Genomic DNA, 15,515 nt, shown 5'->3' with positions numbered 1-15,515 from the left:
TGGCAATGTTAATTAACTTAATTTTCTACTATATAATAATTGTTAAGGTTGTTTTTAGTATAACTACAACTTTTTTTTTTCTAGACCGATAAGCTGTACCAGAAACATTTTATTCTTACAGTTTTAACTAAATGTTACACTGGTTCAGCTCTATACAGAAGAGAACATCACATTGTTCACATTGGTCTGCAGGAAAACAGCGACGGGCCGAATGAAAATGTAATGGACTCTCTGACAGTAGATGGCGCTTATGAACAGCAGAAATAAAGCAGTTTCACTGGTAACCTCTGAACACAATGCAGCGTTGTGCTTATAAAAACACAGTCTAGCACGAAATATTTCTGTAACTTCACTGTTTGCCAACAAACAAGCTAGCTATAGTTGCAATGTGTTATTTAGCTAACTTCAAAACTTTTACGCTTCCATCTGAGGACGTTTCACCCGATGCCTTTTTGTCATATGACTGAGATCTGAAGATGTCCTGAAATGTACACCGTACTGTTCCTCGAATAGTGTCATATTTAAGGATAGGGGAGAGTGGGGTGATTTGTGCAAGGGGGGAAGTAGATCCACCCCTTGTTTTTGGAAAACCATAGAAGAAATTGGTCATGTGACCACATAATTTTGAAAAGCAATCAATTTTACTCATCCTCCAAAGAAGAGAGACACATGGCATGAGAGGTAAACACATTTTAGCTAAAAAAAACAGTTTTTTCCTTTCAAAGTAAAATTTCTATGATTAAGGTTTTTGGATTGTAGTGTCTGAACAAATATAGACAAGTTTGAAAACATTTCATCTATGTTTTAGTGCTTTAGCAGGCTATACAATGAGTCTATACAGTTAGCATGAAGTTAGCTCTTAACTGCTGGATCATGCTAGTTTTTCAAACTTGTGGGTCTGGGGTGATTTGTGCCAAAGGGCCTGGGTTAAGTTGGGCCAGATCCAGACCACCTCCTACATACTGACAGGGGATAATCTGGAGAAGTGAGGAGATGGGCATGCCTCATCATCAGTGTTTGACTTAGGCCTACCTACCATTTGTTTAATTTAGCTAACACTGATTTCAGTTTTGAGTTTGCACTATGTTATTAAAGAGAAGTTTTATTAAGTTTTGAAGTGGCCTAAGTCACAATAGGATGTTTAGAAATTAGTCACTTTATTCTTATACGTTACATAATTGACAGACAGCGTTCTATGTCAATAGGCATCTATTGCCAAAGACCTTTTGCCTGAAATGATTCACAAATATCATATATTGTGTTGCTATGGTGCTCTAAATGGTTGCTAGGGTGTGGCTTGATAGCTTTACAATGATCCTGAGAGACTGATTGGTCGTCTGAGTAAAATGAGCCCGCCCTCTTGTCTCTGTGACACTGTGATCCAGAGTTATGTTCAATACAAAATCCCTATGCAATTTACCATATAGGAAAAACGCATGCTATGGTATTCTAACAGTTTAATAGGGTGACAATATCTAAATAAACCTTAAATGAGTAGTTTTGTATTGAATTTGTCTTGCTTTTAAATAACATTACAGTTCATAACATTAAAATGTTCTTTTTTACTTCATAAATCACTGGCACAATTTACCCCAACGTATTCCCCCAAAGGCACAACTTACCCCGCACCAGGGGCAAGTTGTGCCACGAGACCACTTTTTTTCCCAAAAGTTATATTTCTGAAACAATTTATTTCAGATCCAAAGTTATTGTTCTCAGGGATGCACCACATCCTGAAATATATGTACATCTTTAAGTTGAAGGCATTACTGTCATGGCCTCACTTTAAAGTCACTTTGAGTAAAAACTGGCACAACTCACCCCACTTTCCCCTTAAGGTATCAAATAGTGTCATATTTAAGGTATAGGGGGTGATTTTTAGACACAGACATGGTCAAGACGATCTGCAGAAGTTCAAACTGAGTGTCAGAACGGGGAATAATGGTGATTTAAGTGACTTTGAACGTGTCGTGGTTGTTGGTGCCAGACGGACTGGTCTGAGGATTTCAGAAACTGCTAATTTACTGGGATTTTCTCACAGAACCATCTCTAGGGTTTACAGAGAATGGTCTGAAAAAGAGAAAATATCCAGTCAGCTGTTTTTAGTTTGAGTTCACTCCTGGTATCATGTTTTGTTCAGTGATTTAAATGAAATATTTCTCAGTGCAGTTTTAACATGTCTGGTTATTTTCTCTGAACACTTCAACATGTGGTTTTATTCTTCATTACTCGTTTCATAGTGTTAGTCACATAATACTGAACACAGCGCCACCTAGTGGCTTTCTTGAGTAACGACACAATCACTGGATCTCATTACAGAGACTGAGTAAATAACTCCTGATAACATGTGAGTTCAGGGTGAGCCACTAGATGGAGGAGTTGCTCCTCAGACGAGACCAGAGACAAATCACACTAGAGATTTAAAGACTTGTTGGAGGAAATGGAGCATCGATATGTTGTGTTTATGTATTTCAATCTGTGATTTCTCATGTTAAAGCAGAAGCTGGGTAAGTTGTTTATTATTGTGGATAGATGAACAAAAATACATTTGATGAGATAATAATAATGTAAACATTTACAAATAATGTTTCAAATAATATTTTAATAATGTAAAGATGTATATGTTCCACACTTCTGAAATCTAGGGCTGTCAAAAGATTAATTGCGATTAATCGCATCCAAAATATAAGTTTGTGTTTACATAATATATGTGTGTGTACTGTGTATAATTATTTATATATATAAAAACACACACAATCATGTATATATTTAAGAAAAATTGGTTATATTTATATATAAAATATTTATATATAATATAAATTATATAAATGTATATACAGTATATAAATGCAATTATTCCTTACATGAATGTGTGTGTATTTATACATAATAATTATACACAGTATACACACATATATTATGTAAACACAAACTTTTATTTTGGATGCGATTAATCGTGATTAATCCTTTGACAGCCCTACTTTAAACTATATATAAAGTCTGTATTCCTCCAGGAGGCGCTCAACATAATAAATGTAATAAAACATGGAGAGACTCTTGAACCTCAGAGTGAGAAACTTTATTGATAAAGGCAAGAAAATACATGTGACAAATATACAGCAGTAGTAAAGTGAGATCTGTGTCTCTTTATTCTATCTGAGAGAAATATAAACCATAAAGACTTAATACATAAGATTTTTTTAAAAATCCAAAAATAATCGAGCTCAAATATTCAGTATTAATTATGACAAAAACACACTTGAAGAACTTTTAAAGTTCAGCGTTCTGCTTTAGATTTCAATTCTTCCTGAAAAAGATGAACATATCAAGGCATAAATATATCTGACATACATTAATATATGATAAATCAGTTTGTGATAAATGACATCATCAATCATGTACCTGATGTGTGAATATGTGCTTGATCTTGTTCAGCTCTTCTGGATCTGATGTCATAAACCACAATACTGACAGTAGCCACGCCCACCAGAGCAGAGAGGACCAATCGGATCACAGCTTCAGTAGGACCACAACAGTGGACAGAGTCTGAGGAATAAACACATCAAACTGAGATCAGATCAGTCAATAAACACTAATATCAGCGACGACATCAACTAATATTTCTGAATACACAGAAATATGATCAAATCTAATCAACAATATTATATTCGGTTCCAACTGAGTTTTTATACGGTCTGTCATCTCAAACTATAAACGATTCAAACAATTCAATATGTAAATAGTAAATAAGAATATTTGAAGGAGAAGAAAAATGATCTTTACTCACCATAGACAGAAACTCTGAATACTTTTGATGAGAATCTTCCTGGAGACATCAGATCTGAAATCATCATTAGATTTGAATTCATCCTTAGATCTGAAAACATCATTAGTTTATAATCTCCTTCATGTTCAGTTGTGGTGTGTGTGACGGTCAGAGATCCAGTTTGATTGTCCAGCTTCAGTCTGTCTCTGAATCTCCCATCAAGAACATCTTCATATACAGTGAATCTGTCGGCCCGTTTATTGATTTCTGCTATTAAAGTGTTTTCATCTCCAAATCTCCACTGAATCACATCATCATCCTCCATTTCAGTGAGACCAGAGTTTAGAAAGACTGAATCTCCCTCCTTCACTGACACTGTCTTCTCTTCATCTGTCAAACACACACAGAACAAACAGAAACAGGGTTTGTCACAGATTAATACTGTTAAATCACTTTATAATGGTTTACTGAATTAAATAGTTTAAAATTTACATTTAAAATAAACAATATAAAATAAGAAATACAAAATGGTGTATGAATTAATTTAAAATGTGTCATTAAATAACAGGTTTAAACGTTTTTGAACTCACCAAAGACAGCGAGACTGAATCTCTTGATCTCACGGTTGATCTGTAGATAATAACCTCCAGCATGTTCAGTTGTGGTGTGTGTGATGTTCAGAGATCCAGTTTGATTGTCCAGCTTCAGTCTGTCTCTGAATCTCCCATCAAGAACATCATCATATACAGTGAATCTGTCGAACCGTTTATTGATTTCTGCTATTAAAGTGTTTTCATATCTAAAGTTAAACCTCCACTGAATCCGATACTTCATTTCAGTGAGACCAGAGTTTAGAGAGACTGAATCTCCCTCCTTCACTGACTTCAGTCCTAAATCACCACACACACACACACACACACACACACACACACGGTTCATCACAGATTTAGACGGTCACTTGATGGTTTATAAAAGTAAAAAGTTTGAAATGTAAATTTGAAACGAATATCGTCTTTAAACACCAAAAGCAAAATGGAGTTTGAATTATTAATTGTATCTTTGTGCTGATTAAAATATAAAACTAGTGAAACTAATATTTAACTCACCAGAGACAAAGAGACTGAAACTCTTGATCACACGGTTGATCTGTAGTTCATATTCTCCTTCATGTTCAGTTGTGGTGTGTGTGACGGTCAGAGATCCAGTTTGATTGTCCAGCTTCAGTCTGTCTCTGAATCTCCCATCAAGAACATCTTCATATACAGTGAATCTGTCGGCCGGTTTATTGATTTCTGCTATTAAAGTGTTTTCATCTCTAAATCTCTTTTTAAATCTCCACTGAATCACATCATCATCCTTCATTTCAGTGAGACGAGAGTTTAGAGAGACTGAATCTCCCTTCATCACTGACACTGACTCACCAAACGCTCCTGAAGAACAGAGTTTTTCACAGATTAAAGGTTTAAAATTCACTTGATGTCACTAAAATACTTTTAATCACTTTTAATCATTTAAATGTGAAATGAATAATATTTTCCAGCAGTACTAAGATGATGAATGGAAAGAGAAATAGATTTATAAATGGAAAAATAACAAAAAAAGATTCAAACATATTTTTAAATATATAGAGTAGAAGAGAAAAAATTAAATAAAGTGTTATTAACTTAATGGACCAAAAGAGTAAAAGCAACACTTAAATGTTCAGTCGCAGAAGTCACACTTTCCCTGTAACTACATGAACAAGAGAATATTTATACAGTATTTCAGCAAAAGTTGCAATAGTTTTAGTTCTCAGTGCACTTTTGTTAAAAGAAAGTATAAATGCACAAATGTACCCTATAATTATAAAAAGTGTATATGTATTGGTATATTATTATTACTAGAAGGTTTGCAGTGTATGTTCTCGCTCAATTTCTCCAGAATGTAAGATTGTTGTAATAATATTAGAATAAGATCCCCTTAGTTTTAAAATACCTACAGTATAAATAATGAGTTAATTCTTCTGGTTATTACCACTTTATTCCTAAAACTTTACATGTTGTAGGTACACTATAATTACTGAAAGTTACGCTGTAAATGTGTTTTAAATACGCAGTATTTGCTGTAATGTAAAGTGTTATCAAGCAAACTCCAGCAGCTCGAGCTCTTACTAGAACCAGGAAGTGACATCATATCAGCCGTTCTGTCAACACTGCGTTGGCTCTCTATCAAACATCACATACATTGCAAAATCCTGATGATTACTATAAACTACTATTACTATCAGAGTTTAGAGTGACGGAAATAAACAATATCATAAACAATGGAAAGAAAAAATGGAGTTAAATTTAATTTTGTCATTAAAAACAGGAGAAACCGATCGGCTATTTAACCCTTTCACGCGAGATTCTGACTGGGTGAGTTTTTTCAAGGCATTTATTTTAGAAAGTTTCCCGCTTATTGTTTCCATGGCGATCCGTCATGCTGGTCATGATCTTGATATAAAATGTGAGATGGTCGCCGCCATGTTTGTTTGCGCCGCAGTTCAAATTATCTGAACAGTTTCTGACAGTCATGTGACGTCACTGAACATTGCAGATCTCATATGTGGGACCGTATCACTCAAAAGGTTTACTCACTGTAGAGAGTGAGACTGAAACTCTTGATCTCACTGTTGATCTGTAGTTTATAAACTCCAGCATGTTCAGTTGTGGTGTGTGTGACGGTCAGAGATCCAGTTTGATTGTCCAGCTTCAGTCTGTCTCTGAATCTCCCATCAAGAACATCATCATATACAGTGAATCTGTCGGCCGTTACATTGATTTCTGCTATTAAAGTGTTTTCATCTCCAAATCTCCACCGAATCACATCATCATCCTTCATTTCAGTGAGACCAGAGTTTATAGTGACTGAATATCCCTCCATCATTGGCACTGTCTTCACTTCATCATCTCCAAACGCTCCTGAAGAACAGAGTTTTTCACAGATTAAAGCTTTAAAATCACTTGATGTTGGTTTGATGATGATTCACTAAAATACTTTTAATCATGTAAATGTGAAGTGATTAATATTCTGCAGAAGTTCAGAGACAAAAGATGATGAATGAAAATGAGAAATAGTTAAATGGTTTTATAATCAATAACTGCATTAAGATCGACTTTAATCTCAAATAAGAGAGTTATCTCTCAGCAGATTCACACATTATTTGTTTCTATACGAGAATAACAGTGAATGTAAATCCTTTCTGACTCATTTAACCAGTAAAAACACATTTACCAGTAACTTAACCAGTAATTTATCACATCAGAACAGAAACAACTTAAAACATAAAAACACATTTAAAACTCACCATCCAGACGCAACAAACACAAACAGAGCAAAACTAATTTGAGAAACATTTTCTTCATCGGTTCACTGAAAAGCCGACGATAGTAACTCTTAATGTCTAAACACTCAGATTGATCAGAAAGACTGAACTGAGATATTTATCTGGTTGTGTGTGAATCCTCCCCCAACCTCAGTTAGTTTCCGCTCACACATCCGTCTCCTTTAACATCACGAACATCAACAAGCTTTTGCTGATCTTACATTTTCAAATGAATTCTGGCCTTGAATGAAAACTAACAGCAGAAGAGTGAAATATTGGATTAGATATCTGTGTGTTATTTAGTGCTGTGAGCTGTCAATCATATTTGACCTCTGACCTGTGACTCTTATTTGACTGTTGATGGATTCACTTTATTTCAGTGTAAAGATGTTTTGTGTGGAAGATTGTGAGCTTCTTATTAGCAGGAGAGAAAATGAAGAAACGCTTCATCCACAAACTACCGACACACACAGAGACGACAGACATCCAGCAGAAGCTGTTCATCCACCGACAGATCAAACCACACACACAGATGTTTGTACAGATAAAATAAAAGAGGAAAAACATAGCAGGGTCCATTTAGACACAAAAGTCAGTAAATCACATGTATAATGTGATTTTCATCTGGAGAAACTGAAAAGTGTCGATTTGACACCGACTGGTAGAAGTGATCTTTGATGTCAATCTTTCTTTTTAAAGCCACATTTCTTACTAGAACCAGGAAGTGAGATTATATGAGCCGGTTCTGTCAACACTGCATTGGCTCTCTATCCAACATCACATACAGTTTAAATTCCTGCTCATAACTAACAAATCCCTGAATGCTTTAGTTCCTCAGTACTTGAGCTTTTCTGTCACTTTATAATCCTTCACATCCAGTCTCACAGTTCTGGCCAGTTGATAATAACTGGGGTATCAAAATCAACTGGAGGCTGTAGATCCTTTTTCTATTTAACGCCAAACTCTGGAATAGTTTTCCTAGCTTTGTTTGGGAGGCAGACACACTCTGTCAGTGTAAATCTAGAGTAAAGACCATCTCTTTAACCTGGCATACACATAACACATTATCACATCCCTATAATTCACATCCAGTAAAGGATTGTTAGGCTGCATAAATTAGCTCAACCGGAAACAGGAATGCTTCATGTACTTGTACTTGTAAGAGGAACGATAAAACGCGAGGCGCAGCAGGCGGAAAAACGCGAGGCGCAGCAGGCGGTAAAACGCGAGGCGCAGCAGGCGGTAAAACGCGAGGCGCAGCAGGCGGTAAAACGCGAGGAGCAGCAGGCGGTAAAACGCGAGGCGCAGCAGGCGGTAAAACGCGAGGCGCAGCAGGCGGAAAAACGCGAGGCGCAGCAGGCGGTAAAACGCGAGGCGCAGCAGGCGGTAAAACACGAGGCGCAGCAGGCGGTAAAACGCGAGGCGCAGCAGGCGGTAAAACACGAGGAGCAGCAGGCGGTAAAACGCGAGGCGCAGCAGGCGGTAAAACACGAGGCGCAGCAGGCGGTAAAACACGAGGCGCAGCAGGCGGTAAAACACGAGGCGCAGCAGGCGGTAAAACACGAGGCGCAGCAGGCGGTAAAACGCGAGGCGCAGCAGGCGGTAAAACACGAGGCGCAGCAGGCGGTAAAACACGAGGCGCAGCAGGCGGTAAAACACGAGGCGCAGCAGGCGGTAAAACGCGAGGCGCAGCAGGCGGTAAAACACGAGGCGCAGCAGGCGGTAAAACGCGAGGCGCAGCAGGCGGTAAAACACGAGGCGCAGCAGGCGGTAAAACACGAGGCGCAGCAGGCGGTAAAACACGAGGCGCAGCAGGCGGTAAAGCGCGAGGCGCAGCAGGCGGTAAAACACGAGGCGCAGCAGGCGGTAAAAGGCGAGGCGCAGCAGGCGGTAAAACACGAGGCGCAGCAGGCGGTAAAAGGAGAGGCGCAGCAGGCGGTAAAACACGAGGCGCAGCAGGCGGTAAAACGCGAGGCGCAGCAGGCGGTAAAACACGAGGCGCAGCAGGCGGTAAAGCGCGAGGCGCAGCAGGCGGTAAAACACGAGGCGCAGCAGGCGGTAAAACGCGAGGCGCAGCAGGCGGTAAAACACGAGGCGCAGCAGGCGGTAAAAGGCGAGGCGCAGCAGGCGGTAAAACACGAGGCGCAGCAGGCGGTAAAAGGAGAGGCGCAGCAGGCGGTAAAACACGAGGCGCAGCAGGCGGTAAAACGCGAGGCGCAGCAGGCGGTAAAACGCGAGGCGCAGCAGGCGGTAAAAGGCGAGGCGCAGCAGGCGGTAAAACGCGAGGCGCAGCAGGCGGTAAAACACGAGGCGCAGCAGGCGGTAAAAGGCGAGGCGCAGCAGGCGGTAAAAGGCGAGGCGCAGCAGGCGGTAAAACGCGAGGCGCAGCAGGCGGTAAAACACGAGGCGCAGCAGGCGGTAAAAGGCGAGGCGCAGCAGGCGGTAAAAGGCGAGGCGCAGCAGGCGGTAAAACGCGAGGCGCAGCAGGCGGTAAAACACGAGGAGCAGCAGGCGGTAAAACGCGAGGCGCAGCAGGCGGTAAAACGCGAGGCGCAGCAGGCACATAAACAGTGCGCAGAACGCTCACTGCCATAGGAGAACAATAGAAAAAAGGCGCGCCTCACTGCAAAGATGCGTTAGGTGTGATCCGGGCCTTACACCCCTACTCTTTTGAAAGACATCCTGGGATTGTCCAGAAGGTCTCCCATCCAGGTACCAACTAGGCTCAACCCTGCTTGACTTCAGCAATCTCGCCTAGGGCTAGAGCCGGCCCTGTGTGTGTGCGTCCTCTCTGCGTCAGTGAGCGAGTCGCCGTGTTTTCGGCGGGATGTGAGATTGTTCGCAAGGGTGGACTGTGGAGCTTTGCGGGATGTCTTCAATTATATCCGTTTCCATGGATATGTTTAATAGCAACAGTTTCGGTGCCATGTGATTCAGAATTGGGGCGGCCAACTTCAGAGGACAAGCGTCTCCCTGTGTTGCGCTGGTGGGTTCTTCTCCTGTGTGTGTGTGTGTGTGTGTTGTGCTGGTGGGTTCTTCTCCTGTGTGTGTGTGTGTTGTGCTGGTGGGTTCTTCTCCTGTGCGTGTGTGTGCGTGTGTGCATGTGTGCGTGCGTGCGTGCGTTGTGGTGGTGGTTTCTTCTCCTGAATGCTGTGCTCACAGTGAGCTGTGTGTGTGTGTGTGTGTATGTGTGTTGTGGTGGTGGGTTCTTTGCCTGAATGATGTGCTCACAGTGAGGCGTGTGTGTGTGTGTGTGTGTGTGTGTGTGTGTGTGTGTGTGTTGTGGGTTCTTCGCCTGAATGCTGTGCTCACATTGAGGTGTGGTGTGCCGTTGTGTGAGTGTGAGTGTATGATTGCTGAGTCCTTCCTGTCTAGTAGTGTCAGTACCCAATTCTGAAGTCGTAACGTCCATGTGTGTCATTTGTGTGAATTTGATTTGTTGGTTTTTTTGTTAAATAAAATTTGATATTTTTATTGGTTGCAAATAAAGTCTTCTATTTTTACATTAAACCCATGTCTGATACCTGACTATGCTGTGATGAACCTGTGAAACTTGCTCTAATGTGAAGGGCATTTCCCCGGAAATAGGTGGCGTAGTCGGAAATTTTGTAGCAGCCCACCTGGTCTCAGCCTTATTCTGTGGTCTGTTTATCCATGCTAACGTTTATCCATGCTAACGTGTGTAGGTTGAAAAGAATTTACTAAAACTTTTAGTGCACCTCCAGTTAAAGCTGCCACAATAGAAACCCTTAAAATGTCTGAAAACACTTGCTATTAAACAAGACTGAACTGAGATATTTATCTGGTTGTGTGTGAATCCTCCCCCAACCTCAGTTAGTTTCCGCTCACACAGCCGTCTCTTTTAACATCACGAACATCAACAAGCTTTTGCTGATCTTAAATTTTCTAATGAATTCTGGCCCTGAATGAAAACTAATATCAGAAGAGTGAAATATTGGTTTAGATATCTGTATTTAATGGTGTGTATTTAGTGCTGTGAGCTGTCAATCATATTTGACCTCTGACCTGTGACTCTTATTTTACTGTTGATGGATTCACTTTATTTCAGTGTAAAGATGTTTTGAGTGGAAGATTGTGAGCTTCTTATTAGCAGGAGAGAAAATGAAGAAACGCTTCAGCCACAAACTTCCGCCACATCAAACCAGACACAAAGATATGTGTACAGATAAAATAAAGAGGTAAACCATTGCAGAAAGTTTTGGTCTTGGGAAAATATAGATGCTCTTCTGCCCGAAGATGATGTGCAGTGGGTGATGGACATTGTCCAAGATGGACAAAAACTTGCTAAGGGTCCTCCTCTCTGCCACAGATGTTAAGGAGTAAAGTTTCACACCCACCACAGCCTCCACCACAGCCACACAGACGCCGTCGATGAACACAGGCTGCAGGTGGGGTTTATATAGCGCTTTTAACAGTATGGATTGTTTCAAAGCAGCTTTACAGTGATAATAGAAATTAGCGTAACAGTGAAGGTGCGAAGATCATTAGTCATTAACTTACACTAACATGACACCGCTTTAACAGAAACGCAAACCCGCGAAAACGCAGACGGCGCGCACATGCGCATCACGTGTTCGGTCGAGGTATGTGCATTTGAATATATATGTGCGCAGGCGTGTAGTCCTTCACAAATCAACCCTCAACAAACTACTTGTTAGGCCTTAACAATGTAAAATTCAGAGATTTTTGTCGCTGCGTAGCCACGCGAACCAGAATTATCCCGACAACGTTTTATAGAGGTAAAGAGAAGGAGGCCTTCACAGGAGAGAGACTAGTTGACACTTCAGGACTGCGTTGTCGTCGTGTCCAGGTGCTGGTTCTTCATCAGATCTGGATACGGCCTGGATCCGGCGGACTGCGGTAAACCTCGGGATAAACAGAGAGACTAATATTAGCGTTGACGCCATCCTTCTTATGATGTAACGAGTACATCAGGATTTATGGGAAGTGTTCCCGGTCCCGGCTGATCTAAACTATGCAGCCTAACATTGAGTTATAGAAGCCTATAATTTTGTGATCCTAATGATCTGAGTGATCTGTTGGGTTTATATTCACTGAGCATATCTTCAATATATTGAGGTCATTGCCATTGAATGATATACCAGTAATAATACTTTAAAATCAATCCTAAATGTAACTGGGAGCCAGTGTAAAGATCTGAGGACTGGTGTTAAATGTTCAATCTGAGGACTGGTGTGAAATGTTCAATCTGAGGACTGGTGTGAAATGGTCATATTTTCTGGTTCTGCTCAGAATCCTGACAGCAGCGTTCTGTATGTATTATTCTACTAACCCGAAGCCTAACCCCTAACCATAACCTACCAGTCTACTGACAGTCAACTACAGTCTACTAATACTCTAATGAGAGTTAGTTGATATGTATTTGCAAAGATACTTAAGGTTAGTAGAATGTCTAAAGTGGACTATCGAAATAAAGTGTAACCAAAAGTACTACTAAGAGTATAAGAAGTCGCTGAAAGCGTCATTAGATTAACGGCAACAGACAGCGCAAGCGAAGCGTGCTCTGTGGGGACCCCTCTGGCCTAATTGAGAGACTTTGACGCCTGTCTCTACCGATGAAACTGCAAACTATTCTTCAGTAAATTTTTTACTTATTTGAGTGAACCTCACGACTCCTGGTCTTCTTTCATCATATCTGGTCCTGGGTCTTTAAGCTGTTATTCCCCTAACAGGTTATGGTTGATGTAACGCAGGAGTTTCCTACCTCACCTCCTTCACACCCACGTAGGGAGCCGTCTCCTGAGTATTAACAACTACATTTCCCATCATGCAGCCCATCTGAATTAAACACACACACCTGTTCATCACCAATTGCCTTCACACCTGTATCCCATTTGCTCTTGTATATAACCAGCTCTCAACCCTCATTCATTGCGAAGTATTGTATTGCCCTGGCTTTCTTACTGAGCAATTATCTACGTGTTTTCTCTTGCTGGTTTAGATCTCGGACAGTGTGCGGATATCTACGATCATTCTCTGGCTACTTTGACCTTGGACTGTCCCCTGGCTTTCGATTATACTCTGGCTCCCTCGATCTTGGACTGTTTACTGTGTTCTGACGAATCTCTGCCTGGCCTGGACTTCTACGCCTGTGTATCTGAGTACTCTTTGCCTAGCCCCTTCTACTTGTCTGCTTCAATCAAATAAAAGCTGCAAATGGATCTTACCGACTCTGAGCTATCCTTACAGTTGAATGGTAAATACCTGAATGGTTTAGTTCCTCAGTACTCGCGAGAGCATTTGTACTGAAAGAATTTACAACAGAATTGAAATGAGGTTATAGGACTTAGTTTGGCATTAGAGTTTTGGCTTTACACTTCAGGTCCTAAAGGGTTAAAATGTCTGAAAACACTTGCTATTAAACACGACTGAACTGAGATATTTATCTGGTTGTGTGTGAATCCTCCCCCAACCTCAGTTAGTTTCCACTCACACATCCGTCTCCTTTAACATCATGAAAATCAACAAGCTTTTGCTGATCTTACATTTTCAAATGAATTCAGATCAGACCACACACACAGATGTTTGTACAGATAAAATAAAAGAGAAAAACCATAGCAGGGTCCATTTTGACGCAAAAACCACTAAATCACATGTTTAATGTTTTCCTGAGTTTTTACAACAAAATTCAAGAGTGAACATTAATACAAACATACAGTAACCTGTAAATGTAGTCGTTCATTTAAAGAAATATAATTTGGCTACGAGAAAGTTTTGGTCTTGGGAACATTTTATAATTTAAATTCATAATCAGATGTTTTGCTTTGGATTGCAGACTTTGGTATTTTTGGTGAATCTGAGCAAAATAACTCTTTTAAAAACTCATTGAAACACATGTGCTTAGCTAAATGCTAACACATGCTATGGTTGGCATAAAGCAGGAAGTTGTTGTAACTCAAGCATGCAATGTCCAATCTCCCCCAAACTTCACATGTTTGATAAATGTCTAGGCCTGAAGACTCTACGTGCCTAAATGCAGTTATAATCATAGCGCCACCAGCTGGCAGCAGGAAGTGCTAAACTGAAGCGCCGCGTTGACATTCGCGCTTAGCAGCTTCTGTCAACATAAAGCCCGCCTTCTTTGATTTGAATGGTCATTTCAAATATTTTTGGACAATGATGAGCATCCACCAGACGGCTGAGGCATCTCAGATGAGAAGGTCAGTTCAATCTTGGTGCTGTGCAATATCTCTGCAGCACCAAAGAAGAGTCAATACTATATTAGGCAATTATTTCATACAGTTCAACTCTGAAAACTACCGGTGACCTCATTTGAAATTTGCCTATTGGCCCCTGTCCATCATGGCCTCCTAATCATCCAAATATATATATATATACACACAATATATACTGATTGTCTTCATCACTTTGTCTCCTCTCCACCAATAAACTGGTAACTCGCGTTCTGGCGCAATATGGCTGCCGTCGCATCATCCAGGTGGAGCTGCACATTGGTGGTGGTTGAGGGATTTCCCCGTTCCATGTAAAGCGCTTTGAGTACCCAGAAAAGTGCTAGGCTATATAAATGTAACAAATTATTATTATTATGAGGCATAGCTGGGTGTCATTTATAAAATAAAATAAAATAAAAAAAACAAAAATGGTTTTTGTCACCATTTCACAAAAAAAAAAAAACTTTTCTGTGTGACAACGCGAGGCTCAATTTTTATTTTTTTTCTGGGTTAGGACTACTAAACGAACAGAACTATTCGACTGATTTTAGTCTCACAGTGTAAAGGAGGCCAACTAGTAAGAGTTAGTAGAGGTCAGCTGCGGTCTTTAGTGTCCTTGTTAGCGCGCCCTCCTCCAATGCTGGAGACGCTGGTTTGAATCTTGCTTCGAGCAGGCTGAGTAGGACCGGTTCCATTTGGTGCCGTGACCCGGATGGGAGTGAAGTTTAAGGGGACAAGTTTGACCTGATCTCAATAGACGCACTAGAGACCTGGATGGGAGTGAGGTTTGAAGGGGTTGAGTGTGACCGGATCTCAAGAGATGCACTAGAGACTGCTGTCATTAACACACTTGTTAAAGGGGTACTTTTTTTCTTTGCATGGTTGCGTTTATGGGATGCAATATAACATGTCTTCGTTTTTTTTTTTTTTTTTTTGCCTTATTTTTCATAAATTTCATCTTTATTGTAAGCCGCTTTCTCCTCTGTCATTTGAACGACCGATTGACTTCCTGATTCTATGAAACCACTCCCTCAGACACAGGCATGGGCTCAGATTGGTTAGTTGGGCCGGTGTGTTGTAATTGGCTAAACTGCGTAGTGCACGTTGTCCGGAAACTTCACGCCCATCACCTTTACGGGCGAAAGTTGCATGTGCTCTGGTCAAATGTAAATACTGCCGTGTCAGTTGG

General features: G+C 40.6%; 1 protein-coding gene and 1 long non-coding RNA gene across 2 annotated transcripts in view; both read right to left on the bottom strand.

Annotated features, from left to right (window-relative positions):
* LOC306988040 overlaps nucleotides 1-15,515 on the bottom strand; it is a 403,025-nt gene that overhangs the window by 291,155 nt on the left and 96,355 nt on the right. The gene's annotated exons all lie outside the window — the stretch shown is intronic.
* LOC306988035 (uncharacterized protein) lies at nucleotides 3,612-7,212 on the bottom strand. Its single transcript, XM_079592739.1, has 5 exons — nucleotides 7,095-7,212; nucleotides 6,385-6,708; nucleotides 4,873-5,196; nucleotides 4,357-4,656; nucleotides 3,612-4,156 (listed from the first exon to the last, which is right to left on the bottom strand). The coding sequence occupies exons 1-5, from the start codon at nucleotides 7,150-7,152 to the stop codon at nucleotides 3,780-3,782; spliced, it is 1,383 nt and encodes a 460-aa protein (XP_079448865.1). The 5' UTR covers nucleotides 7,153-7,212; the 3' UTR covers nucleotides 3,612-3,779.

The sequence above is a fragment of the Phoxinus phoxinus genome (assembly GCF_949152265.1).
Source record: "Phoxinus phoxinus genome assembly, chromosome: 20".
In the NCBI taxonomy this organism is placed as follows: domain Eukaryota; kingdom Metazoa; phylum Chordata; class Actinopteri; order Cypriniformes; family Leuciscidae; genus Phoxinus; species Phoxinus phoxinus.
This window is presented reverse-complemented; position numbering and strand designations above follow the sequence as displayed.

Excerpts from the sequence above, each read along its gene's own strand:
- LOC306988035 (XM_079592739.1), bottom strand. The coding sequence starts at position 7,152 with ATGAAGAAAATGTTTCTCAAATTAGTTTTGCTCTGTTTGTGTTTGTTG. Across the intron at positions 6,709-7,094 it reads GTGTTTGTTGCGTCTGGATG|GAGCGTTTGGAGATGATGAA; the intron begins GTGAGTTTTAAA and ends TCTGTTCTTCAG. Across the intron at positions 5,197-6,384 it reads TTTCAGTCTCACTCTCTACA|GAGCGTTTGGTGAGTCAGTG; the intron begins GTGAGTAAACCT and ends TCTGTTCTTCAG.